The sequence below is a fragment of the Macaca nemestrina genome, chromosome 11 (genome assembly GCF_043159975.1).
Source record: "Macaca nemestrina isolate mMacNem1 chromosome 11, mMacNem.hap1, whole genome shotgun sequence".
Lineage (NCBI taxonomy): Eukaryota > Metazoa > Chordata > Mammalia > Primates > Cercopithecidae > Macaca > Macaca nemestrina.
Genome location: NC_092135.1, coordinates 9553330 through 9580341, shown reverse-complemented (window position 1 = coordinate 9580341; position 27012 = coordinate 9553330). Strand labels below are relative to the sequence as shown.

At 42.1% G+C, this 27012-nt stretch overlaps 1 protein-coding gene and 1 long non-coding RNA gene across 52 annotated transcripts in view; one reads left to right on the top strand and one right to left on the bottom strand.

The window, feature by feature from the left end:
- Positions 1-27012, bottom strand: part of LOC105492460 (cytoplasmic linker associated protein 1) — a 309888-nt gene that overhangs the window by 159662 nt on the left and 123214 nt on the right. For 48 of the 50 annotated variants that reach the window (XM_011759589.2, XM_071072569.1, XM_011759597.2 and 45 more), the window contains 3 exons: positions 26879-26954; positions 16338-16435; positions 428-495 (listed from right to left, as the gene is read on the bottom strand). In XM_011759589.2, coding sequence (XP_011757891.2) covers positions 428-495; positions 16338-16435; positions 26879-26954 — 242 coding nt within the window. Of the gene's footprint in view, positions 1-427; positions 496-2516; positions 2859-16337; positions 16436-26878; positions 26955-27012 lie in introns of those variants that run through there. The other 2 variants (XM_071072588.1, XM_071072589.1) reach the window with 2 other exon arrangements.
- Positions 2619-26904, top strand: LOC139357065 (uncharacterized). 2 transcript variants are annotated; one of them, XR_011609672.1, is made up of 4 exons: positions 2619-2755; positions 23341-23456; positions 25794-25934; positions 26772-26904. It is a non-coding gene; the product is annotated as an uncharacterized lncRNA (long non-coding RNA). The 2 variants fall into 2 exon arrangements; XR_011609673.1 differs by lacking the exon at positions 2619-2755 and adding an exon at positions 2862-2936.

Sequence of the window (27012 nt, the reverse complement as noted above, 5' to 3'; positions counted from 1 at the left end):
AAGAAGATTCACATCACCTGACTTGTATTCTGAAAGGATTACTCTGGTTGCTATATGAAAAACAGACTTTAGGTATGGGGAAACAGTAGAAGAAAAGATACTGTTTAGGAGGGAAACACAAGAGCCCAGGTAAAATACCATGACAGCTTGCGCTGGGAAGACAGTAGCAGTGATGATGAGAGTTCCTGGGATTCAGGATGCAATTTTAAAAGTAAAGCCAACAGGATTAGTTAAATTCAGTACAGGTTATGAAAGTCAGTGATGATTCACTCCACTGTTTCTGGCCTGGAAAACTGGGTGAATGGAGGTTAAGTTTTAAGAGTTAGAAACTCTTACTAAATTACCTAATTCAGCTGTTCACATATAACATAAATGATACAAATGTAAAACTGAAAAAGCAAAAGCAGAGAATGCTTTTTCTACTCACCATTTGCAGATTGTATCATGTTTCCAGATTTCTGGACTTCATCAAATTTTGTAAAAATTACATTCAATCTGTATGAAAGCAAAAATGTAAACAAACTATTAACCATCACTGCTCATAGCCAATTACATTTTTTTTTTTTTTTTTTTTTTTTTTTTTGAGACGGAGTCTTGCTCTGTCGCCCAGGTTGGAGTGCAGCGGCGCGATCTCGGCTCACTGCAAGCTCCATCTCCCGGGTTCACGCCATTCTCCTGCCTCAGCCTCCCGAGTAGCTGGGACTACAGGCGCCCGCCACCTCGCCCGGCTAGTTTTTTGCATTTTTTAGTAGAGACGGGGTGTCACCGTGTTCGCCAGGATGGTCTCGATCTCCTGACCTCGTGATCCGCCCGTCTCGGTCTCCCAAAGTGCTGGGATTACAGGCTTGAGCCACCGCGCCCGGCCGCCAATTACATTAAAATGCTAATGTGAAGTTGATCCCCACCGCCCCCCAAAAATCAATGATACAGACCCACCTAAGAACGAAACACAGTGACTAAATCAATAACATTAACAATAGCCAACAATAACTGAGCACTTACTATGGGTAAAGAATGGGCCTAGAAGTCTATCTGAAAGAGCTCATTTAATCTCCTTAAGGTGACATACGTGTGGGGTGGAGATTCTAGCCCTGAGAGTAGTAATCCAGAGCCCCTGCTCTCAGACATTACTGACTACTCTACACAAAACGTATATATTATGAGAAGTGTGTGTTTCTCCTATTTCTCTCTTAGCGCAAACTATCAATTACTTAGGATGGAGCTTTTCAAAATGCACTAATAGTACATTACAAAGGCTTGTGCTTCCTGCTGTGATTCATGCTCAATCCAAAAATGCTAGAAATAATTTCTCTAGAAACAAATGCTGTGACTGGATAATCTTCAGCTTAAAAAAATCTGTATTACATTTATTTTCTATTAATGGATCATTTCACCTTGGCATTTAAATTAAAGCAAAATTCCTTAACCAGTCTAAATACTCCATCCTAGTGACACCAAAAATGAAAGAAAAAGGTGGGAGAATGCAATCATACTTAATAGAAAAAGTTAAAAAAGAGGCTTTCTTGAGCCCAGTGTGGTGGCTCACACCTGTAATCCCAGCACTTTGGGAGGTTGAAGCAGGTGGATTGCCTGAGGTCAGGAGTTCGAGACCAGCCTGGCCAACATAGTAAAACCCCATCTCTACTAAAAATACAAAAAATCAGCTGCATGTGGTGGTGGGTGCCTGTAATCCCAGCTACTAGGGAGGCTTAGGCAGGAGAATCGCTTGAACCCAGGAGGTGGAGCTTGCAGTGAGCCGAGACTGCGCCACTGCACTCCAGCCTGGGCAACAAGAGCAAAACTCTGTCTCAAAAAAAAAAAAAGAAAGAAAAAGAAAAAAGAGGTTTTCTCAAGCACAGCACAGGTATATTGGAGTAAGTGTTGAGATTCCAAAGTAATGTATCTATGCCTTCAATTTTAGGGACATTTTAGTGCTTTTTAGCACACCATCCTATCCTGCCAGCTCTCATCATTTCAAACATGTTTGTCTTTTCTTCTCAAGTGAATGAAAGCTCCTCAGGGGTATAGATGTGAGCTATGCTCTCTTGGTATTTGTATCAAGCACTACGTATGCCATGCAGATGCTCGCTCAGGAGTTACATCTCTATGTTAGACAGCTGAAACCTAACTCCTCACTCTGGAAAACTGTGGGTATTCACACAAGCTCTGGTGTTTGTTCATTCATTTGTTCATTCACTCAAAACTAGAGTGCCCACTATGAGCCCAACACCGAGCTAGTGAGTTCTTACCCTCTGGAGCTCATGCTCTAAGTAACAGAGAGGCCAAAATTACACATCAGCAAATGAAGGGGATGAACCAGCCTGATGCACTGCCTCTCCCCATTCCATAGGTGACACCAACAATCTTTTCAAGCCATCTTTCCACCAAGCCCAGATGTTCCCTCAGAATCCTTCTCAAAACTATTCCAGGCAGACGCTACCCATTAGTTAAAACTGGCACTGAATAAAACTCCAACTGCCATCTCAGGACCAGAAATGAGTAAAACTATAACTCACTTTCAACTCCAGCAGTTACTAAAGAACTGGAAAGATGCCTTACATGATTGTGTTTCTTATGATGTTTCCATTATCTTCCCTTTTTTAAAGTAACAAAGATCTTCAACGGCTTGACAAACTCATAAATAACATCATGACACAGGTTGCCAGGGCATGCCCTCACTAAAGCACTACTTGATTGTGTCACAACCACAGCCTCTGATGTGAGCATGCCTGCAAGTTTGTAAGTTGGAGCCAAGGTATACCTCTAGTCTGGTTGTTCCTGAAATTACTGGAAGAGGGCAAGTATTTCTCCATTCCTGGGAGAGTATTCAGCATTCTAAATGGTAATTGTGTACGGAGCCTGTGGATTCGTTCTCAGTGGTAAGGCATGCTCACTGCGGTCACATTACCCACGACCTGGCAGGCCTGAACAACTAGGTATGAGAACACTATAAACATAACTATTATTGGTATGTGCACCTTAATTCAGAATTCCCTCTGCTTTCACACTCCTGTCTCACTAGCTCCCTCATTCTCTGCTCATTAATGCTGCTACAACAGCTCCTATCAAGGTTACCACCTAAAGAGACAGTCTAACACCAACAAAGCATTCCTTAGGAATGAAAGGACTGGTTTTGTTTGCTAGCTCTGAGCACAAAAATATAAAATGTCTCTCTTGGGAACTACTGATTCACACAAATCTAAAGGGATGAGTTTTATATATTCAAAGACATTGAATACATAACTAATGATTACCCTCTGAAGCCACCAAATTGTTTTATTTTAAATCTCTGGATTTCCATTTAAAATAAATTTCTTTACTGGTTTGACAAATAACTACCATCTTCCCCTACTTTTTCTGAATTTAAATTTCCATATTAAACTCTTCAATCCAATTGGAATTTATTTTACTATAAGATTTAGTTCAAATTAGTTCCTTCCTAGAAAATTTTATATATACATTTTAAATAATTTCCTGGAAGCAAATACTTAAACACAGCAATCTCAGTCAATAAGCTGCATCCATATACTTAGAGCTTCTAGCATGAAAAAGAGAAATCGACATAAACACATACTTAGAAATCCAAACTTGGAGGACAGACGAGATTATGAAGAGAAAGAAAAAGTTTTCAAAAAAATGTCATTAGTGCTTCCAAAGAGATAAGAGAAAATATTGTGATCATAAAACAGGAGAGGAGCCCTTTAAAATGGCAGAGTATGGACCCTCGAAAATCTGCTTCAAAGAAGCAAAGAAAACATTGGCAAAAACTGTCCAAATCAACTTACCATCATGGTAAGAGAAAACAAGCAGCCTGGCAGCCACTAGAAAGAGCTGAAGCTCCCAAGTCTGGAGCTCCCTAAAAGTCCCCATTCCCAAAGAACTATCATTCCACCTACCTGGCACATCCCTGCGAGCCCAATTGTAGGGCTTGTCTTTATCTGACCTGACTTAGAGCTTGTTCAATGTTAGAGGCCTTTTCCCTGAGGTGATGATCAAAACTAACCAGTGACAACTGTTCAATATGGTGGACACCTGAGACAGAAATAACAACTGGAGCAAAGAAACTGACCAAAAATGGGGGGTGGGGGGGCGGGAAAAGAGGGCGGGGGCTAGAAATTGAGATGTCCACAGCAAACTCCGAATATACTGACATACTCCTGGGAATCTGGGAGGTATATGTGCAAGGCTATGCAAATGCACAGGCCCAGGAAAGACCCCTGAAGGCTCTAATGTCCCCCACTGGCTGACTTTGACACTCTGAACAAGCAGGAAGACAGAGGTGTAAAACACCTCTCACAGCACTGAAAGCATGCCCCCAAAACACAGAGCCAGTCACTAGAGTCTGGGAGACTTACTGGTTCAACACGCTTAAGGAAACCTCTGTGCAATCATTAGCTAATCGCTAAGCTAACTAACCAGAGAATTCAGTGGCCACATAAAATAAAGAACAAAGACTTTAAGGAATTCATTTAGGAAAGTCACTAGACCAAAATAAGCAACAAAAACAATAAACAGTAACAACAAAAACTCTGGGGAGGGGAAAGAATATGATTTCCTGAGTTGCCACAATATATTATTTAAAGTGTCCAGAGTCAACAAGAAATTGTGAGACAAAGAAACAAGAAAATATGGCCCATATAAAGGAAATAAAATTCAGTCAACAAAAACTATTTGTAAGGAAACCTATACATTGGCTTAACTCAATGAAGACTTCAAGTCAATTAATATAAATATGCTGAAAGATCTAAAGAAAACTATTTCTGAATAATTAAAGTGCAAAAACAATGTCTCACCAAATAGAGAATAACAACAAAGAGAAAGAATATATTTAAAAGAACCATATAGAAATTCTGGAGACGAAATGTACAATAACTGAAATTAAAAATTCACTAGGAGGAGTTCAACAACAGATCTGAGCTGGGACAAGAAGTAATCAACAAATTTGAAGATGAGTCAACTGTTATTATATCCTATCTAAGTAACAGAAACAAAAAAAAAAATGAACAGAGCCCAAGAGATCATCTTACAAAACCAATGTACCAACACAGTCACATAATAGAGGTCCCAGGAAAAGAGAAAAAAGACAAGGCCATATGGTACTTTTCAAAGACTTTTTGGGTCCGATTCTTTGCCCTAGTTGTTATTGTTGCCTCAGGCAACTACCACGTTGAAAAATTATCAAAAAAGATATGAAGAATAATGGCTAAAAACTTCACAAATTTGATATAAAACAATCTATATATTTAACAACCAACTCCAAACAGGATAAACTTAAAGAGATCCAAATCTAGACACAATAACCAAACTGTCACAAGAGAAGACAAAGAGAAAATCTTTAAAGCAACAATGGAGAACCCACTCATTGTGCACAAGGGATCCTCAAAAAGGTCAATACCTGATTTCTCATGAGAAACCATGAAAGCCAGAGTGGAGCAGCGTGAGAATAGATAATATATTCAAAGTTCTGAAATTAAAAAGACAATCAACCAATAATTCTATATGTAACAAAACTATCCACCAAAAACAAAGGAGAACTTAAGATATTACCAGATAAACAAAAAGCAACAGTCCTTCGGGTTGAAATGAAAGGACACTGTACAACAGCTCAAATTCACATGAAGAAATAAAGAAAATAAGTAAAAATATAGTTATACCTATGTAGTCATAGGTAAATACAAAATATGGTATAAAGGTACTTTTTGTTCTTAACTCTTTTCTTGTTCTACATAACTTAAAAAGAAACTGCATAAAGCAATAAGTATAGAACTATATGCATTGGTGGGCTTATAATGTATAAAGATATAACTTACATGACAACAGCAAAAAAGAAGAAAACAGCTAAGTAAGAGTAAAGCTTTTTAACACTGAAATTAAATAGTATCAATTTTAACTGGGCTGTTTAAGATGTTAATTGTAAGCCCCAGAGCAACCGCAAATAAGCCCCTCCAAAAAAGTAAAATAAACAGTAAGAGAGTTATAGTATTACACTAGAAAATATCTATTTAACACAAAATAAGGCAGTAACAGAGGAACAAAGAAACAAATCATGACATATAGAACATAAATAGCACACCTGCAGACATAAATTCTACCTTACCAGTACTACATTAAATATAAATGGATTAAACACTCCCATGAAAAGTTTTTAAAAGTCAGACTGCATAAACAAATAAGACTCGGAATAGGAACAGCTCCAGCCTCCAGCTCCCAGCAGGAGCGACACAGAAGATGGTGATTTCTGCACTTTCAACCAAGGTACGGGTTTATCTCACTAGAGTCTGTCTGGTCCCCCCTTCCAGCCAGAGCTGAAGCAGGGCAAGGCATCGTCTTACCTGGGAAGGGCAAGGGGGAAGGGAATTCCTTTTCCTAGCCAAGGGAAATTGAGACACACAACACCTGGAAAATCAGGTCACTCTCACCCTAATACTGTGCTTTAAGAAGGGTCTTAGCAAATGGAACACCAGGAGATTATATCCCACACCTGGCCCAGAGGGTCCCAGGACCATGGAGCCTCCCTCATTGCTAGCACAGCAGCCTGAGATCTAACTGCAAGACAGCAACCAGGCTGAGGGAGGGGCGCCCGCCATTGCTGAGACTTAAGTAGGTAAACAAAGCCTCCGGGAAGCTCGAATTCACCCACCGCAGCTCAAGGAGGCCTGCCTGTCTCTGTAGACTCCACCTCTGGGGACAGCGCATAGCAAAAAACAAAAATGCAGCAGAAACCTCTGCAGATATTAATGACCCTGTCTGACAGCTTTGAAGAGTGCAGTGGATCTCCCAGCACGGAGGCTGAGATCTGAGAATGGACAGACTGCCTGCTCAAGTGGGTCCCTGACCCCTGAATAGCCTAACTGGGGGACATCCCCCATTAGGTGCAGACCAACACCTCACACCTCACATGGTGGGGTACACCCCTGAGACGAAGATTCCAGAGCAAGAATCAGACAGCAGCACTCGCTGTTCAGCAATATTCTATCTTCTGCAGCCTTCGCAGCTGATACCCAGGCAAACAGGGTCTGGAGTGGACCTCAAGCAATCTCCAACAGACCAACAGCTGAGGGTCCTGACTGTTAGAAGGAAAACTAACAAACAGAAAGGAACCCACACCAAAACCCCATCAGTACATCACCAGCATCAAAGACCAAAGGCAGATAAAATGACAAAGATGGGGAAAAAGCAGGGCAGAAAAGCTGGAAATTCAAAAAATTCAAAAAATCAAAGTACATGTCCCCCTCCAAAGGAACACAGCTCATTGCCAGCAACGGATCAAAGCTGGATGGAGAATGACTTTGACGAGCTGAGAGAAGGCTTCAGTCGATCAAACTTCTCAGAGCTAAAGGAGGAACTACGCACCCAGCGCAACGAAACTAAAAATCTTGAAAAAAGAATGGAAGAATGGATAACTAGAATAATCAATACAGAGAAGGCCATAAACGAACTGACAGATATAAAAACCATGACACGAGAAATACGTGACAAATGCACAAGCTTCAGTAACTGACTCGATCAACTGGAAGAAAGAGTATCAATGACTGAAGATCAAATGAATGAAATGAAGTGAGAAGAGAAGTCTAGAGAAAAAAAAGGAAAAAGAAATGAACAAAGCCTCCAAGAAATATGGGATTATGTGAAAAGACCAAATCTACGTCTGATTGGTGTGCCTGAAAGTGAGGGGGGAAATGGAACCAAGTTGGAAAACACTCTTCAGGATATCATTCAGGAGAACTTCCCCAACCTAGTAAGGAAGGCCAACATTCAAATTCAGGAAATACAAAGAACGCCACAAAGATACTCCTCGAGAAGAGCAACTCCAAGACACATAATTGTCAGATTCACCTAAGTTGAAATGAAGGAAAAAATGTTAAGGGCAGCCAGAGAGAAAGGTCAGGTTACCCACAACGGGAAGCCCATCAGACTAACAGCAGATCTCTCGGCAGAAACTCTACAAGCCAGAAGAGAGTGGGGGCCAATATTCAACATTCTTAAAGAAAAGAATTTTCAACCCAGAATTTCATATCCAGCCAAACTAAGTTTCATCAGTGAAGGAGAAATAAAATCCTTTACAGATAAGCAAATGCTTAGAGATTTTGTCACCACCAGGCCTGCCCTAGAAGAGATCCTGAAGGAAGCACTAAACATGGAAAGGAACAACCGGTACCATCCACTGCAAAAACATGCCAAAATGTAAAGACCATCGATGCTAGGAAGAAACTGCATCAACTAACGAGCAAAATAACCAGCTAATATCACAATGACAGGATCAAGTTCACACATAACAATATTAACCTTAAATGTAAATGGACTAAATGCTCCAATTAAAAGACACAGACTGGCAAATTGGATAAAGAGTCAAGACCCATCAGTCTGCTGTATTCAGGAGACCCATCTCACATGCAGAGACACACATAGGCTCAAAATAAAGGGATGGAGGAAGATCTACCAAGGAAATGGAGAACAAAAAAAAAGTAGGGGTTGCAATCCTAGTCTCTGATAAAACAGACTTTAAACCATCAAAGATCAAAAGAGACAAAGAAGGCCATTACATAATGGTAAACGGATCAATTCAACAGGAAGAGCTAACTATCCTAAATATATATGCGCCCAACACAGGAGCACCCAGATTCATAAAGCAAGTCCTTAGAGACTTACAAAGAGACTTAGACTCCCATACAATAATAATGGGAGACTTCAACACCCCACTGTCAACATTAGACAGATAAACGAGACAGAAAGTTAACAAGGATATCCAGGAATTGAACTCAACTCTGCACCAAGTAGACCTAATAGACATCTACAGAACTCTCTACCCCAACTCAACAGAATATACATTCTTCTCAGCACCACATTGCACTTATTCCAAAATTGACCACATAGTTGGAAGTAAAGCACTCCTCAGCAAATGTAAAAAAACAGAAATTATAAAAAACAGTCTCTCAGACCACAGTGCAATCAAACTAGAACTCAGGACTAAGAAAATCAATCAAAACCACTCAACTACATGGAAACTGAACAACCTGCTCCTGAATGACTACTGGGTACATAACAAAATGAAGGCAGAAATAAAGATGTTCTTTGAAACCAATGAGAACAAAGATACAACATACCAGAATCTCTGGGACACATTTAAAGCAGTGTGTAGAGGGAAATTTATAGCACTAAATGCCCACAAGAGAAAGCTGGAAAGATCTAAAATTGACACCCTAACATCACAATTAAAAGAACTAGAGAAGCAAGAGCAAACACATTCAAAAGCTAGCAGAAGGCAAGAAATAAACTAAGATCAGAGCAGAACTGAAGGAGATAGAGACACAAAAAACCCTCCAAAAAATCAATGAATCCAGGAGCTGGTTTTTTGAAAAGATCAACAAAATTGATAGACCGCTAGCAAGATTAATAAAGAAAAGAGAGAAGGATCAAATAGACGCAATAAAAAATGATAAAGGGGATATCACCACTGACCCCACAGAAATACAAACTACCATCAGAGGATACTATAAACACCTCTACGCAAATAAACTAGAAAACCTAGAAGAAATGGTTAATTTCCTGGACACTTACACTCTCCCAAGACTAAACCAGGAAGAAGCAGAATCCCTGAATAGACCAATAGCAGGCTCTGAAATTGAGGCAATAATAGCCTACCAACCAAAAAAAGGCCAGGACCAGACGGATTCAAAGCCGAATTCTACCGGAGGTGCAAGGAGGAGCTGGTACCATTCCTTCTGAAACTATTTCAATCAACAGAAAAAGAGGGAATCCTCCCTAACTCATTTTATGAGGCCAACATCATCCTGATACCAAAGCCTGGCAGAGACACAACAAAAAAAGAGAATTTTAGACCAATATCCCTGATGAACATCAATGCAAAAATCCTCAATACTGGCAAACCGAATCCAGCAGCACATCAAAAAGCTTATCCATCATGATCAAGTGGGCTTCATCCCTGGGATGCAAGGCTGGTTCAACATACACAAATCAATAAACGTAATCCAGCATATAAACAGAACCAAAGACAAAAACCACATGATTATCTCAATAGATGCAGAAAATGCCTTTGACAAAATTCAACAGCCCTTCATGCTAAAAACTCTCAATAAATTCGGTATTGATGGACCGTATCAGGATACAAAATCAACGTGCAGAAATCACGAGCATTCTTATACACCAATAACAGACAAACAGAGAGCCAAATCATGAATGAACTCCCATTCACAATAGCTTCAAACACAATAAAATACCTAGGAATCCAACTTACAAGGGATGTAAAGGACCTCTTCAAGGAGAGCTACAAACCACTGCTCAGTGAAATAAAAGGACACAAACAAATGGAAGAACATACCATGCTCATGGATAGGAAGAATCAATATTGTAAAAATGGCCATACTGCCCAAGGTAATTTATAGATTCAATGCCATCCCCATTAAGCTACCAATGACTTTCTTCATAGAATTGGAAAACTGCTTTAAAGTTCATATGGAACCAAAAAAGAGCACATATTGCCAAGGCAATCCTAAGCCAAAAGAACAAAGCTGGAGGCATCACGCTACCTGACTTCAAACTATACTACAAAGCTACAGTAACCAAAACAGCATGGTACTGGTACCAAAACAGAGATATAGACCAATGGAACAGAACAGAGCCCTCAGAAATAATACCACACATCTACAGCCATCTGATCTTTGACAAACCTGACAAAAACAAGAAATGGGGAAAAGATTCCCTATTTAATCAATGGTGCTGGGAAAACTGGCTAGCCATAAGTAGAAAGCTCAAACTGGATCCTTTCCTTACTCCTTATACGAAAATTAATTCAAGATGGATTAGAGACTTAAATGTTAGACCTAAAACCATAAAAACCCTAGAAGAAAACCTAGCTAATACCATTCAGGACATAGGCATGGGCAAGGACTTCATGTCTAAAACACCAAAAGCAACAGCAACAAAAGCCAGAATTGACAAATGGGATCTAATTAAACTAAAGAGCTTCTGCACAGCAAAAGAAACTACCATCAGAGTGAACAGGCAACCTACAGAATGGGAGAAAATTTTTGCAATCTACTCATCTGACAAAGGGCTAAATCCAGAACCTACAAAGAACTCAAACAAATTTACATGAAAAAAACAAACAACCCCATCAAAAAGTGGGCAAAGGATATGAACAGACACTTCTCAAAAGAAGACATTCATACAGCCAACAGACACATGAAAAAATGCTCATCATCACTGGCCATCAGAGAAATGCAAATCAAAATCACAATGAGATACCATCTCACACCAGTTAGAATAGCAATCATTAAAAAATCAGGAAACAACAGGTGCTGGAGAGGATGTGGAGAAAAAGGAACACTTTTACACTGTTGGTGGGACTGTAAACTAGTTCAACCATTGTGGAAAACGATGTGGCGATTCCTCAAGGATCTAGAACTAGAAATACCATTTGACCCAGCGATCCCATTACTGGGTATATACCCAAAGGATTATAAATCATGCTGCTATAAAGACACATGCACACGTATGTTTATTGCAGCACTATTCACAATAGCAAAGACTTGGAATCAACGCAAATGTCCATCAGTAACATGCTGGGTTAAGAAAATGTGGCACATATACACCATGGAATACTATGCAGCTATAAAAAAGAATGAGTTCGTGTCCTTTGTAGGGACATGGATGCAGCTGGAAACCATCATTCTCAGCAAACTATCGCAAGAACAGAAAACCAAACACCACATGTTCTCACTCATAGGTGGGAATTGAACAATGAGATCACTTGGACACAAGAAGGGGAACATCACACACCGAGGCCTATTGTGGGGAGGGGGGAGGGGGGAGGGATAGCATTAGGAGATATACCTAATGTAAATAATTGTTACAATAGTAACAGTTATGAACATATATGCATCTAAGAACAGAGCCCAAAATACAGGAAGCAAAAAGTGACAACTGAAGAGAGAAATAGATAATTCACCAGTATTAACTGGAAACTTCAATATGTACATTCCTTAATGGATTTTAAAAACCAGAAAGAGGCTCAACAAGAAAATAAAAGACTTCAATAACACTATAATCCAACTAGAACAAACATCTATAAGATATTCAAACAAACAGTATCAGAATACAGATTCTTCTTTTTTTGAGACAGGGTCTCTCTCTGTCACCCAAGCTGGAGTGCAATGGCACGATCTCAGCTTACTGCAACCTCAACCTCCCAAGCTGGAGAGATTCTCCTGCCTCAGCGTCTCATGTAGCTAGCTAGGACCACAGGCACATGCTATCACACCCAACTAATTTTTTTATTTTTTTGTAGAAATGGGGTCTCACATTGCCAAGGCTGGTCTTGAACTCCTGGGCTCAAGCAATCCTGTCTCAGCCTCCCAAAGGGATGGCATCACACGCATGAGCCACTGGGCCTGGCTTACAGATTCTTTCCCAGCATACATGGAACATTATCCAGGAGTCCACATGCCAGGCCACAAAAATAAGCCTCAATAAATTTCAAGCCGGGCATGGTGGATTATACCTGTAAACCCAGTACTTGGGGAGTCTGAGGCAGGGAGATTACATGAGGGCAGAAGATCGAGACCATCTTGGGCAATGTGGCAAAACCTCATCTCTACTAAAATTAGAAAAATTAGCTAGGTGTAGTGGTGTACATCTGTAAGTCCAGCTACTTGGGAGTCTGAGGCACGAGAATCGCTTCAACCCAGGAGGCAGAGGTTGCCGTGAGCTAAGATTGTACCACTCCACTCCAGCCTGGACAAGAGAGTGAGACTCTGTCTCAAAAAAAAATGTTTTTAATTTAAAGAAAAGAATTTCAAATGACTGAAACCATACAAATTATTTTTTCTAACTACAATAGGATAAAATCAGAAATTAATAACAAAAAGAAATGAGAAATCAAAAAATGTAGAAATCAAATAAACACTCCAAAGTAACAACTCAGGCCGGGCGCGGTGGCTCAAGCCTGTAATCCCAGCACTTTGGGAGGCCGAGACGGGCGGATCACGAGGTCAGGAGATCGAGACCATCCTGGCTAACACAGTGAAACCCCGTCTCTACTAAAAAAAAAAAAATACAAAAAACTAGCCGGGCGACGTGGCGGACGCCTGTAGTCCCAGCTACTCGGGAGGCTGAGGCAGGAGAATGGCGTGAACCCGGGAGGCGGAGCTTGCAGTGAGCTGAGATCCGGCCACTGCACTCCAGCCTGGGTGACAGCGCGAGACTCCGTCTCAAAAAAAAAAAAAAAAAAAAAAAAACAAAGTAACAACTCAAAAATGAAAACAAAAAGGAATTAGAAAATCTTTGAGATATATGAAAACATTAACATATCAAAACTTATGGAATACAGCTAAAGCAGTACTTAGAAATTCATAGGTGTAAATGTCCACATTAAAACAAGATCTCAAATCAATAACCATCTTAAAAAACTGGAAAAAGACAAGTACATCAAACCAATCAAAAGTAAAGATTAGAGTGAAATAAGCAAAATATATACAACAGGAAAAAGAGAAAAATCAATGAAATCAGAAGTTAGTTCTTTGAAAAGACAAAAATTGACAAACCTTAACCAGACTGACCAGAGGGGGCAAAGGCTCAAATTAATCAAATAAAAACCCTGAAAGGGAAGGCATCACTGCTGAGCATGTACAAATAAAAAGGATTACAGGGGAATTCTATGAACAATTATATGCCAACAATTAAATAACCAAGATAAAATGACTAAATTCCTACAGAGACCCAAGCTACCAAAACTGCTTCAAAAAGAAACAGAAAATCTGAATAGACCCCTAACAAGTAGAGAAATTGAATCAGTGACCTCTAACAAGTAAAGAGATTGAATCAGTGACTCAAAAAAAATCAGCCTGAGACCAGCCTAGACAACATGGCAAAACCCCATCTGCACAAAAAATACAGAAATTACCCGCACATGGTGGCATGCACCTCTAGTCCCAGCTACTTGGGGGGCCGAGGTGGAACAATTATTTGAGCCCAGGAAGTTAAGGCTGCAGTGAGCAACGATCATGCCACTGCACTCCAGTCTGGGTACCAGAGTGAGGTCCCGCCTCAAAAAATAATAATAACAAATAAAAACAATTTTTAAAATTAAATAAATGGACAAATGAACAAATGAATGAATGAATGAACCAAGAAAGAAAAGGCCTGGTCTCCAAGAAACAGCAGATGCACCTGCCGAGAAAGGTGAAGCAAAGACCCAGTATGACAAAGAGATGTCAGGATGATGGGTTTCCAAGAGGCAGTGAAGGCAGCCAGTCCAGGTGGAAACAGGCTTTAGGGACCAACTGGCAGAGAGGTTACAGGTATCCAGCATAAACCACACTGTGCTGTGCAGTTTGACACAGTGAGCCACTCTTATCCCACTTGTTGGGAATGGTGGGGGCCCTCCCCAAACCCACATTTCTAGACACCAGCCTGGGGCCAGGCCTGTAAGCAGGCCTTTCTAAGGACAGCAGTCTCAGGCTGGCTGCATGAACTCTTTCCTGTACTCTCACCTCTCTAGATCTCGGTTCTACCATGTCGTTTCTCCCTGATTTGCTAGTTTGCTGTGGTTACTTTCCAAACATACAGAGGAAGCCTCCTGTTAAGATGGAAACTGTGTAAAATGGTGGATTCACGGTCTGGGGTCACATCACGTTACACAGCATGGCGTGAGGCCAGCCCTGCAGCAGGGCAGGGTTTCACTCTCAAGACCTGTTTCCTGAACAACCATGGTGACTTCGTCATTTAACAGTCCCTTCCCTTGATATCATGCCTTCCCTGATCATCTGTGCCCTCCAATTTTCCCTGAGAGATTGTTCAGTATTGCTGCTGAGTTCTTTTTCCTCCTCTGTTCTCACCGTATATTCAAAGACCAGAAGGCTGAGGTTCACAAAACAAAGGAATTAAAAAAAAAAAAAAAAAAGGCCGGGCGTGGTGGCTCAAGCCTGTAATCCCAGCACTTTGGGAGGCCGAGACGGGCGGATCACGAGGTCAGGAGATCGAGACCATCCTGGCTAACACGGTGAAACCCCGTCTCTACTAAAAAATAAAAAAAAACTAGCCGGGCGAGGTGGCGGGCGCCTGTAGTCCCAGCTACTCGGGAGGCTGAGGCAGGAGAATGGCGTGAACCCGGGAGGCGGAGCTTGCAGTGAGCCAAGATCATGCCACTGCACTCCAGCCTGGGCGGCAGAGCGACACTCTGTCTCAAAAAAAAAAAAAAAAAAAAACTATTCTCACAGATTATCTTTTGTAAAGAACATGAAAAGTAGTTTTATTCCCATCTAATCATCCTGTGCACAGATGGTGAGAGCAATTCCAGATCAGGCATGACTCTCAACCACAAGGAAACATAGTCCACTTGTTTGCCCGTGGAGCTGCCACTTGAGGGTCTGGGGCCCACTGCTGTCATATTTGCCTTAGAGACATCAAGACAGTTAACTCCTGTATATTTCAGTATTCCATACCATTTCTAGATGCCCAGTACGCCATCAACTATTTTGTGAAACAGGGCAGAGAAAATTAAAGGCAAGTCCGAAGAACAGGATTTTGAACTTGGTTCTGACTCTTAGTAGCTGTGTAATCTCTCAAAAGTCACTTCATGTCTCTAGGCCTCTGGGGTTTGCATAGACAAAATGACAGGCTCAGATAAGCTGCCCTGTGAGTCCACTCCAGTTCTGTCTGGAATTTTAACACTACTTTCCCCCTTAAAGGAATGACCCAGGGTAAAAGTTTGGAATTAATTTGGTGTTAAGTTTCTCCATCACAGTTAAAATTATACATATCTGATCATTACACTATTTTAAAAATTTGGACTATAACAAAGTCACATTTCTGGACTCCAGTTGTCTTGGGTCTGATGAGACGCTGATCCCTTTGCATGGAATTATACACATTGAGAATGACATGAAAACAGAAAGTTACATTTAAAACATGATTTCTAAAATTATAACTTATGAATTTTTATCCAAACACATCCTGGAATGGCTTCATTCATTCAAATGTATTCTAGGCACCTACTATACTAAGTGCTGTCTGTACAGATATAGATACAGAATCTTAGATATAGAACCATAAAACTGTAAGAGTGCTGAATTTTTCAATACCAATTGCTTTTAAAATCAGTATGTGGCATGGGACCTGGCCAGTCTGGGTGAGAAAGTCTCTGAGGAAGTGGAATGGGAGGGGACCCCTGATGTATGATCTGGACAAAATCTCCAACTACCCTCTAACCGTATATTCTTTGAATAAAATAACCACAACAGAAAAAGTACTGCAAATCAAGATATTAACTGTAAAAGAATGGGGGGTAGAGCAGAAGAAAGCAAAAAATCTGCACTCACCGGGACTGTGGCAATCCTTTTTTACTGAGATCTGCCCTCACACGTTCTCCTACATGTCTGTAAATTTCCACTAAGCTGTTTATTGCTGCATCTCGAACCTAGATATAAAAGAAGAGATCTTACAGCTGCTCTGTGTCATCCCCCAGCAAGTCCTGCTGGGATACAACAGGCCATATACCACCCCAATTTATCACCATTTTACCAGTGGAACTGTGAATACAATCCTTATATACATTTGTCTAGAGAAAGCCATGTTTGACAGTTTTCACTTTGCTGATACAATGTCAAAGGGTAGTAAAACTGTGGGACCCCCATCCCTATATACACAGTAAAGTCCATATCCTTAGTTCTTTGCATTCTTTAAGATAATTTCAGAAAACTGGAATTTTCAGACCATCTTTCCAAATTAAGAAACAACACTAAAAATAAATAAATTATACTAAAAATAAAATACCATGTGAAACACTCTGGGTTTAAGTCAACTAAACAAATACTTAATGAGCAACAAAAATGGAGAGTACAGGCTATATGAAGTTCCATACTCAAGAAGCCCCTAGTCCTAAGAAGGAGATTTTTAAAAAGTCCTAAAATTCTACATTCATTACAGGGCATGATGCAATAGACATTATTCAAGAGCATAAAGAGCTTGCGGTTTAAAGAAGGGAGCAAACACATTAGGGGATGTCAAGGGATGCCATATGAGGAAAAACCACTGCAAAGTGCTTGGAACAGCAGGATTTCACCAGGTCCAGATGGAATGAGCGGATTCCGAATAAGACACAGCCTGTGCAAAGGCACGAAAGCAGACATGTACGGCACATGCTTCAGGAAGAGGAAGTACACCAGTCTGGCCAGACCAGATACAAACTAAGAAAGCAGCATGAAATACGAAATAAGGTGTGAGAGACGGGGTAGATTTTTTCTTTTTAACCTGGGAAAATTTGAATACAGACTGTATATTACACATCACTGTATCAATGTTAAATTTCCAGGGTGAGAAAAATGACAAGTTTATATAAGAAAATATCCTTGTTATTAAATGATACACACTGAAATGTGTAGGGTTTAAAATATCGTTATAGGCTGGGCGCGGTGGCTTACGCCTATAATCCCAGCACTTTGGGAGGCCGAAGCAGGCAGATCACGAGGTCAGGAGTTCGAGACCAGCCTGGCCAACATGGTGAAACCTCGTCTCTACTATCAATACAAAAAAATTAGTCGGGCACGGTGGCGCATGCACCTATTATCCCAGCTACTCAGGAGGCTGAGGCAGGAGAACCCAGGAGGCGGAGTTTGCAGCAGGCCAAGATCGTGCCACTGCACTCCAGCCTGGGCAACAGAGCGAGACTCTGTCTCAGAAAAAAAAAAAAAAAAAAACTAAAAAAAAAAAAAATTATATCTGCATGTTACTTTCCAATGGTTCAAGAAAAGAGTGTGTGTCTGTATATGTATGTATGTGTATACAGAGAGATACAGAACAAATGTGACAAATGTTAACTGGTAAATACACTCAATTTCTCTGTACGTTAAAAAAAATTGCAAATAAAAAGGTAGGAAGAAAAACATTTTTAAAATATAAAATGGAACCAAGGCCAGGTGGTACTGGGGGAGGCTGTGCTTAATTCAGTAAGCAAAGATGGGAGTACAACATCAAGGTAGTGCAGAATAGAGAGAAAAGAAGTAGGAATAGAAACAAAAATTTACAGTTTGAAACACTGAAGGTAGCCCTCTGATTTAGCAGTGTTACATGACAGGTAACTTTACTCATAATTTTTATCTCTTCCAGCGGAAAAAGGCAAATCTTAGGCTACATTATCTTGTCCCCCAAAACCTCATGCTATGGACTGAACTGTGTGCTCCCAAAATTCAAATGATGAAGCCCTAACTCTCTAACATATTTCAAGATAAGGCCTATAAGGATGCAATTAAGGGCCGAGCACAGAGGCTCACACACGTAATCCCAGTGCTTGGGGAGGTCAACGTGGGAGGACAGCTTGAGCCCAGGGGTGTGGGACCAGCCTGGGCAACAAAGTGAGCGCCCAACTCTACAAAAAAATTTTTTCTGAATTAGTTGGGCCAGTTGGTACTCACCTACAGTCCCACCTGCTTGGGGGGCCTGAGGTAGGAGGATCACTCAAGCTCAGGAGTTGGAGGCTGCAGTGAGCTATAATCCTACCACCGCACTCTAGCCTCAGAGACAAAGCAAGACTCAGGCTTTTTTTTTTTTTTAAAAAAGAAGGTAGCCGGGTATGGTGGCTCATGCCTATAATCCCAGCACTTTGGAAGGCCCAGGCAGGCGAGTTCAAGTTGAGGAGTTCGAGTTCAGGCGAGTTTGAGGTCAGGAGTTCAAGACTGGCCTGGCAAACATGGTGAAACCCCGTCTCTACTAAAGTATACAAAAATTAGCTGGGCGTGGTGGCACATATCTGTAATCCCGGCTACTTGGGAGGCTGAGGTAGGAGGATCACTTAAACCTGGGAGGCAGAGGTTGCAATGAGCTGAGATCACGCCACTGCACTCCAGCCTGGGCGACAGAGTGAGACCTCGTCTCAAAAAACAAAAGAAAAAAAGGAGGCAATTAAGGTTAAATGAGGTCATGATGGCAGGACCCTAAAATTAGAGGATTAGTGTCCTCATAAGAGAAGCCAGAGAGCTGTGTAGGCACATAGAACAGGTCATATAAGCACATAGTGAGATGGCAGCCATCTACAAGCCAGGAAGAGAGCCCCAACCAGAACTTAGCCTCCAAAACTGTAAGAAAACTAATTTCTGTTGTTTAACTCACTCAGTCTACAGCTTTTTGTTATGGCAGCCAGAGCTGACAAACACAGATTATCAGTTTATTTTGGGGGGGGGAAAAAAGTAATTTCTAATGTTAAGAAACATTTTTACATTGAAAAATGCAGTCGGGTACAGTGGCTCATGCCTGTAATCCCAGCACTTTGGGTGGCCGAGGCAGGCAGATCACTTGAGGTCAGGAGTTGGAGACCAGCCTGGCCAACATGGTGAAACTCCGTCTCTACCAAAAATATAAAAAGAAAAAATCAGCCAGGCATGGTGGTGTCTGTCTGTTTGTCCCAGCTACTTGTGAGGCTGAGGCACAAGAAACGCTTGAACCCAGGAGGTGGAGATTGCAGTGAGCCAAGATCACACCACTTCACTCCAGCCTGGGTGACAGAGCAAGATGCTGTCTCAAAAAAAACAAAAAAAGAAAAATGCACATATTACAGAAGTAGTCAATGCTACTATAACTTGAATATTATTATTAAAGTATATCACCACTGCTTATTTTCTAGGGATAACACATCTGCTCAGAGCAAATCTCAATGGGTGACCTCTTTAAAGAACAATCAATACCCAGTCAGCTATTTAGAAAGTCTGGGCCATAAACGTTTAAGAGATTTACTGGAAAAATTACTAGCTTTAGAGTGAATTATTAATAAGTAGACTTAAGGACCTACTTGGCCATTTAGGGAGCTGTGTAACCTTAGACAAAACACTAGAACTCCTTTGGTCTCAATTTCTTCCTTTGTAAATTGAGGATTGCTCTGAGGACTGGAAGAAATAACAGTTTCATTCAACAAATATTTGAAGGCCTACTAGGTGAAAATGAACTGAAACGCCTACACAGGCCAGGCAGTGACATGAGGAGTGAATGACTGCAGCAGGCTGAGTGCAGGGTGACGAATGGCACTGGCAGGAAACCCTGGAGGCAGGGACAGAAGAGGGATAAGGTGCAGAGGTTCAGGCGGACGGGCCAGCACCACCCGGCCACAGAGGAATGGAAGCACAGCTGTACCAGACCTTCTATTCTTTCAAGACAAGTTAAAAATATAAATCTCCCAAATATAAAATCATTTGAATTCAAAATATAAAATTAAAACACTCTGCAGGCACAAGCATACACACACCCACACATCTACAGGCTGAAACCAGCTTTACGCCAGCAGTTTGTGGCCTATAGTTTGTACCTATAAAGCAATCAACACAATGGCTAGTGTTATCTACATCTTTTAAACCAATATTTTTATCCTTTAAAATAATTGTTCCTTAGACCTAGAAAGTTACAGGGTCAGATAGCATTTAGGGGTCTAAACTATTCTTTACTGAAGAACTGCAGATGAACAGATATTCTTCGGTACTGCAAAGTAGGACACTCTAATAGAGAAGAGGTTTAAATAAAAGCCATTCAGCCGAGACTGAAGGACAATGCAGCTATTCGCTTCTACACAGGCTCTCACTGGTCTCGCACTGCCTCTCCCTGCTGAGCCCTCAGGCACACCCCAGAAAGGCACCGCAAAGTGTCAGGCCATGAAGACCGCAAAAAGACAAGAGCCCCATACAGGCAGCATGCTCTGCCAGGTCTCATACGCGTGCTTTACAGAATCTAAGGTCTCCAACGTCCGACCATGTTGTTCCTTCCTTCCTCATAGTCACTGCACAGAGGAGGGTGTAGAGGCTGGCAAGGTTAGTCACCTGCCCAAGGCCCACAGAGCAGGAATGGCAGGCTGGGGTCCAAAATCCTACCTCTCTGGGGCAAGCCAACATTCTTACCAGCACACTGCACCTTAATGCAGATGCCAAAATAAGGGCTTCCTGCAAAGGAAAAAACTCAAAGGAAGGCTTCCGCCCTAGGGTGCGGGACAGGGAAGCAGTCTATAAACTGATGAGACCCTAAACCCACCCTGTCCTCCTAGAACCCAGCACAGCCCCACAGCCAGTGCCTTGGAGCATGGGTACCCCAGCACCCCACACAGCTGGGCCCAAGAGCTCAGCCCGGCCCAAGAGCTCACCCCGGCTCCCAGGCTACAACTGTGGCGGGCCACATGGGAGCTCTGGCAAGCCGGCAGCAGAGGTGCTCCTCCCTCCTCCTGAGCTCTGTCTAGCTGGAGAGAGCACGGAATGAGCAATGGTCATCATATGTTTCAAGATGTTTTAGGCTTTGAAAACGTGACCTAACTCAACAAGAGGGCCAGCAGTCAGCATGGGGAGGCCCACTGGATGCCACCCTCTGCCAGCCTGCCTGCAAAAAGGGAGGTGAGGTGCTGTGAAGATGAAATCAAAAGTTTTCAGGCAGAACTCAGGCTTTTCTTATCTAGTCAAGGGAATTCCTAGTGTCAGGATGCCTTGGACCACCGGCTACCTCTGTTACAGCCACTGCCCTGTCCTCATCAACAAGCACAGACTTTGTACTGAAATCCACACCTCCGGGAAGAAAAGCTTCTCTCAGCTCAGGAGGGACAGCCTTAGTGTATGGCCGTCACATAATTCTAATCCCTTCCCAGCAGCTGGGTCACACAGGAGCATGGAACGCAACTCTCCAACAATGAAACATGATGGGAGTCTGTAGGAAAGCTTCTGGAAAACATTTCTCTGCTCTTGGAAAAAGACATTCAGGGAAAAGTGAACACCAGCTGGGTGTTTGACGATAGGAGAGAACTGCTGATTCTTGGGGCATACGAGGTGACAATGTTATTTAAGGTTATGTTTTTGAAAGAAAAAAAAAGTCTATCCTTTAAAATATTTAAGAGTTAAACAAATGTGGTCTAAGATTTGCTTCAAAATAATCCAACTTTTGCTTCAAAATAATGGGATGCAGGAGGGAAAAAAGGCAAAACTGAACTGGCCTTGTCAAATGAGCTGATGGCACATGGGGACGCTTTATGGCACTATCACTACTTATGTGTATGTTTGAACCTTTCAATATGAAAGTTGAAAACAGAAGAGGAGCTCAGGAAGCGCCTCCCCTCTGCCAGGCCAACTGTGCATGCGTACGGCAGCTGTACCTGTGCTGTGCCTGTGCTAAGAGCTCCAGGGGGCAACACACACAGCCTGAGATGCCTGAGACTCCGGCTCCGAGCTACTGGCAGATCCCGGAAACTTCCTATGTCAGGACCCGTCATCATGCAGAATGACACATTTCCCCACTGCTCTAATGATTCTCAGTTGGGCTTTCAGTCACTTGTAACCAAAAGCATCCTAGCCCACACACACTGTGCACCTGTGGCCCCCTCTGAAAGGCTTCCCTGCTCTGAGTCACTGCACTCAGACCACTAAGAAACGAACACTTGCCGAGTTAATTTTAACCACCAAATCCAGTCTCTGTGAGCCACTGCCCAAAGAGCTGAGAGGATTCTCCACACACTGGCTGTATGGAAATGAAGAGCTGGAGGCTGACCACTAGATCAGGCGCCTGAGGGCAGAGACAACGCTGATACAACAGTGTCCCCTCTGGTCTGAGACTTGGCAAATAAAGGAAAGTTATTCAAATAATTATGGGGCATTGGGAACTGCAAAGAGGAACAAGTTATAATCCTAAATCTAGAGGATGAGAAACTAGTAGGAAAGATTAATGAAAAAATTAAAATAAAGGCAACAGCAAAAGCACATGCAAGCTACACAAGAACCCCAGAAGCAGGAATAATTAACTTGGTTAGTATCGGGGAGGTGGATGGCAGAACTTCCTGGCAGAAGAGAGATATGGATTGACTGTATGTCTGTGTATGTGCGTGTCTATGTGTGCAAATATATGTGCGGACAAACCATTCCTAAGGCACATGTGAATATATGGATTATTTTCAGAGTCTCAGTTTGGAATACTCTAGCCGTAAATCCTGTCTACTACAGAATACTGAAAGCTGCCCATAGAGTAACAATCTCATTTTACGGATGAGGTGGGGGAAATGAAAAAACAAAACAAATAATAAGAATTTTCTCAAAAGCAGACACACAGGCCTAGAACTCAACCCACAAAACCACTATAGGTTCCAAACTCCTGGCCAAAGCCTAGGGCTTCCTGGCACAAAAAGTATAACTGCCATTAAAGACACTAGGCAAGAAGTGCTAACTTGAATTTTTGACTTAAACAAGTCTCATATTTTCTATCTTATTTTTAAAAACTATCTGTTTCTTCATAAATTATTTTTTAAAATTATACAATCTATTTGTGATTTATACAGCAGTAAGATGTGATCCATTTAAATGTACTACTTTTGTTTTTCAGTTGTATTATTACTATTACCCACAATCAGTCAGGAGCACCTGATTTGTGGTAGTGAAACTAGTGTCTGGTATGTGGCAGTATGTGCACGGTCTACTCCAGGGCTGCCAATGTTTGGGGTAAGTATGGCTATGTCAGTATCACAAATACATCTCAAGACACTAAGGCTATCCTACAATTAAGGCTTTTCATATTCTTAAAGCACTATACACCTGAGTTTCTCAGAAACCCACTGGCACATGGTAGGTGCACGATTTCTGCAAATGAAAATGGCCATCTCAGATGAGGAGGAGACTACTGAGTAACTTGGCCTTCTGAAGAGTCTTCTACTTGGACCAACAGGTCACACCAGCACCTAAGAACACTCACTTGCAAGGACTCTCATAAGGATTGAGGGGTGGGGCACTTACCACTGCCTCCACTTTAAAGGGGAAACTGAGGCTCAAGATCCAAGTGACCCCAAGGTCAGCTATTACATACAAAGCAGGGATCTATGCCTTTAACCTAGGTATCTTACATTGCGTCAGGTAGCTCAAGTATTAATATTTAACATACTCTGCCTTTTGGCAACTTCAGAACAGTATGTCAAACTGTTAAAGACTCAACATTATCTTAAATTCTTAAACAACTGAATCAACATTTTGAGAATGTGGGATTGTGCTGATCGTTTGAAATTTAATCTGTGTACTTCTAAAATAAAGGAAATCTTGTTAAAATCCCTAGAGAACTTACAAGTTAACTCTAGATCTAAAGGAAAAAAATAGTATCAGAGAGTAGCCCAACACAAAAGCAGACTAGGCCCTACCTGTCTCCTTTCTACCGAAGCTTTAGGGAACCTTTAAGTGAGGCCTCCTCTAGCAGAGAACTTCAGGGAAAAGGAAACCCTGTGAAGAGTAAGGTACTCTCCAAGGCTCACCTGAATAGCTTCAAGGATGAGAATGGACCCATTCAAAATATTAAATGTGCTTACATTCCACTCCCAATGTCTCTTAAAATCTACACCGAATGCATGATCTTTTGGGCAGGGAAATACTGAGGTTATACATCAGTGACGAGCCCTAGGACAACGAGGCATTTCCTTCACTTTCCTCTAGAGGATGTGGTCCACCTCAGTCACAGAAGCAAAATCTGAGTCTCAGAAGCAAAATTAAGCTAGTAATCTCCATCCCCTTCCCCAAAAAGCCCAAGGATCCAGACAGACAAGGCAGGCCCACAGCACGAGCTCTCGCTAAATATATGTGGAAGAAAAAGAGGAAGAAGGGGAAACAGGGGTTAGTGAGGGGACCCTGTGGGATGGACTGCAGTGTGGTGCACAGCCATACAGTGCTTCCCTCCCCAAACCGGATTCGAGACAACGTCCCTTGCTGTCGTTCTGGACGGTGTAGGTCTGGCCTGTGTTTTTATACTGCCTCCACCGCGGAAGTGCATTTAGAGGAGCCAGCCCCGCACCACCCACCCCAGGTTCTAAGATCTCCACAGGCAGTGTGAACATTCACATCACCTGTCTGGCCAAAGTCAGCAACTGAAAGAGGATAGAATCACCTCAGCAAGTTGGCTTTTCTGTTCTGCTAGAGCACTCCACGTGGCAGCAGCCACACCCCCAGAGTGCCGCCTCTACAAAGGATTTTTCCCACAGAAAACAAAAACAGAAACAAAACCCAAAGGGGGAAGGGTACAAAACAATAATCTATTTGGTAATTTAGAATCTTTTTAAAAAATAGTTCCATTTATTTTTAAATTAACATTGAATATAAAGTATGATTAAGTAAATAAAAATGTCTAGCCGGGTGTGGTGGCTCACGTCTGTAATCCCAGCACGCTGAGAGGCCGAGGTGGGCGGATCAAGAGGTCAGGAGATCGAGACCATCCTAGCTAACATGGTGAAACCCCGTATCTACTAAAAATACAAAAAATTAGCCGGGCGTGGTGGCAGGTGCCTGTAGTCCCAGCTACTCGCGAGGCTGAGGCAGGAGAATGGCGTAAACCCGGGAGGCGGAGCTTGCAGTGAGTCAAGATCACGCCACTGCACTCCAGCCTGGGTGACAGAGCGAGACTTCGCCTTTTTCTTTCTTAGAAGAAAAAAAAAAAAAATCCTAAGCATTTCTTTCCAATGCCATGTATTTTCCTTTTCTTTTCTTTTGTTTTTTTTAGACAAAGTCTTGCTGGGTTGCCCAGGCTGGAATGCAGTGGCACGACCTTGGCTCACTGTAAACTCTGCCTCCCAGGTTCATGTGATTCTTGTGCTTCAGTCTCTCAAGTAGCTGGGATTACACGTGAACGCCACCATGCCTGGTTAATTTTTGTATTTTTAGTAGAGATGGGGTTTCACCATGTTGGCCTGGCTGGTCTCAAACTCCTGGCCTCAAGTGATCCACCCACCTTGGCCTCCTGAAGTGCTGGGATTACAGACATGAGCCACCGCATGCCCAGCCTAATGCTATATATTTTCAACAAAGGCTGAAAAACGGCATGAGTGGAATAAGCAAGCAGGGAGACAGCAGACGACAGGCAGTGAGGAGGGGAGAGGCTGGAGTGGAAGGAGCAGCACAACAGCCAAAGAGAAGGGAGAGACAACTGCTGCTGGAACTAAGAGCAAGGTAAGGAAAGGGCCTGGAGAGCAGGAGGGGAGGGGTGCAGACTCAGGGGAGCTAGAGGCCAGGGGAGGCTGGGTGGAAGGCCAGCCTGATACAGCCTCCTGGGAGGGTAACTTAGCAATTATCAACCAAGATTTCACAGAGAGGCCACTGCCCATATATATTTATCTTGTAAATTACTGTTCCACTTTCTGTCCCTTCTTCTAATGAAGTATCATTCTTATTAGTTTGTATGAGATGACATAATAAAAATGACTCTGGTTGAGAAATAGCATTGAACCGGGAGGAGAGTTCAATGCTACTTCTCCAGCCCAGACTTGTACAACTTTTGAATTGCCTGGTAACTCACAGGTGAGACAGCCAGCTCCTCTCCTACCCTCACACTAAAGAAGTGGTACTTTTCGTTAATTTAGGTAAAATCTGCAGTTCTTAAGGGTTCAGAGTTCAAGGAGTTTCCACAATGATAGACACAGTGGAGCCACCCCCACAAAGCAAAATGTAGAACATTCCCATCACCTCAGAAAAGTCCCCTCAGACCCTCTTCCAACCATTCTCCCCCACCTCAGCAGATTCTGCACCACAACCCCCGGCACCACCCCTTTTGGCTGCAGAGGTGGTGGCCAGACATCTTATCTTGGAGGCTGGTCTGGAAAACATCAGTTTCTAGGCTAGTTGATTTCTCAGCCCTCTGTATGGAAGAGCGCAGAGTGGCCACCACATTTACCAATTTTAAACTTAAACGCAAACTTATTTTATATATTTAAATGTATATATTTAAATGTATAATTTTATAAATGCTAATGGGTACCGGATCTCTTAAAAAATCATTGTTCTATGAAGATTAGGACTCCAGTCCCACCCACCTATTGGGTATACACAGAGCACCAGAATGCATCTCAACAGTCTGTAAGCAATGACCTCCCCCGCGGGTTTTCCTTCTCACTCACCTGGCTGTTTGGATCTCCAAGTAAGTTGCATATATGTGGCACAATCTTGCTTAGTGTTAAAGTCTGAGCTCCAGAGCTGAAAACAAAAGGAGTGCTTTCTTGTTAGTGAGAACTGAAGAAAGACAGACGCCTGT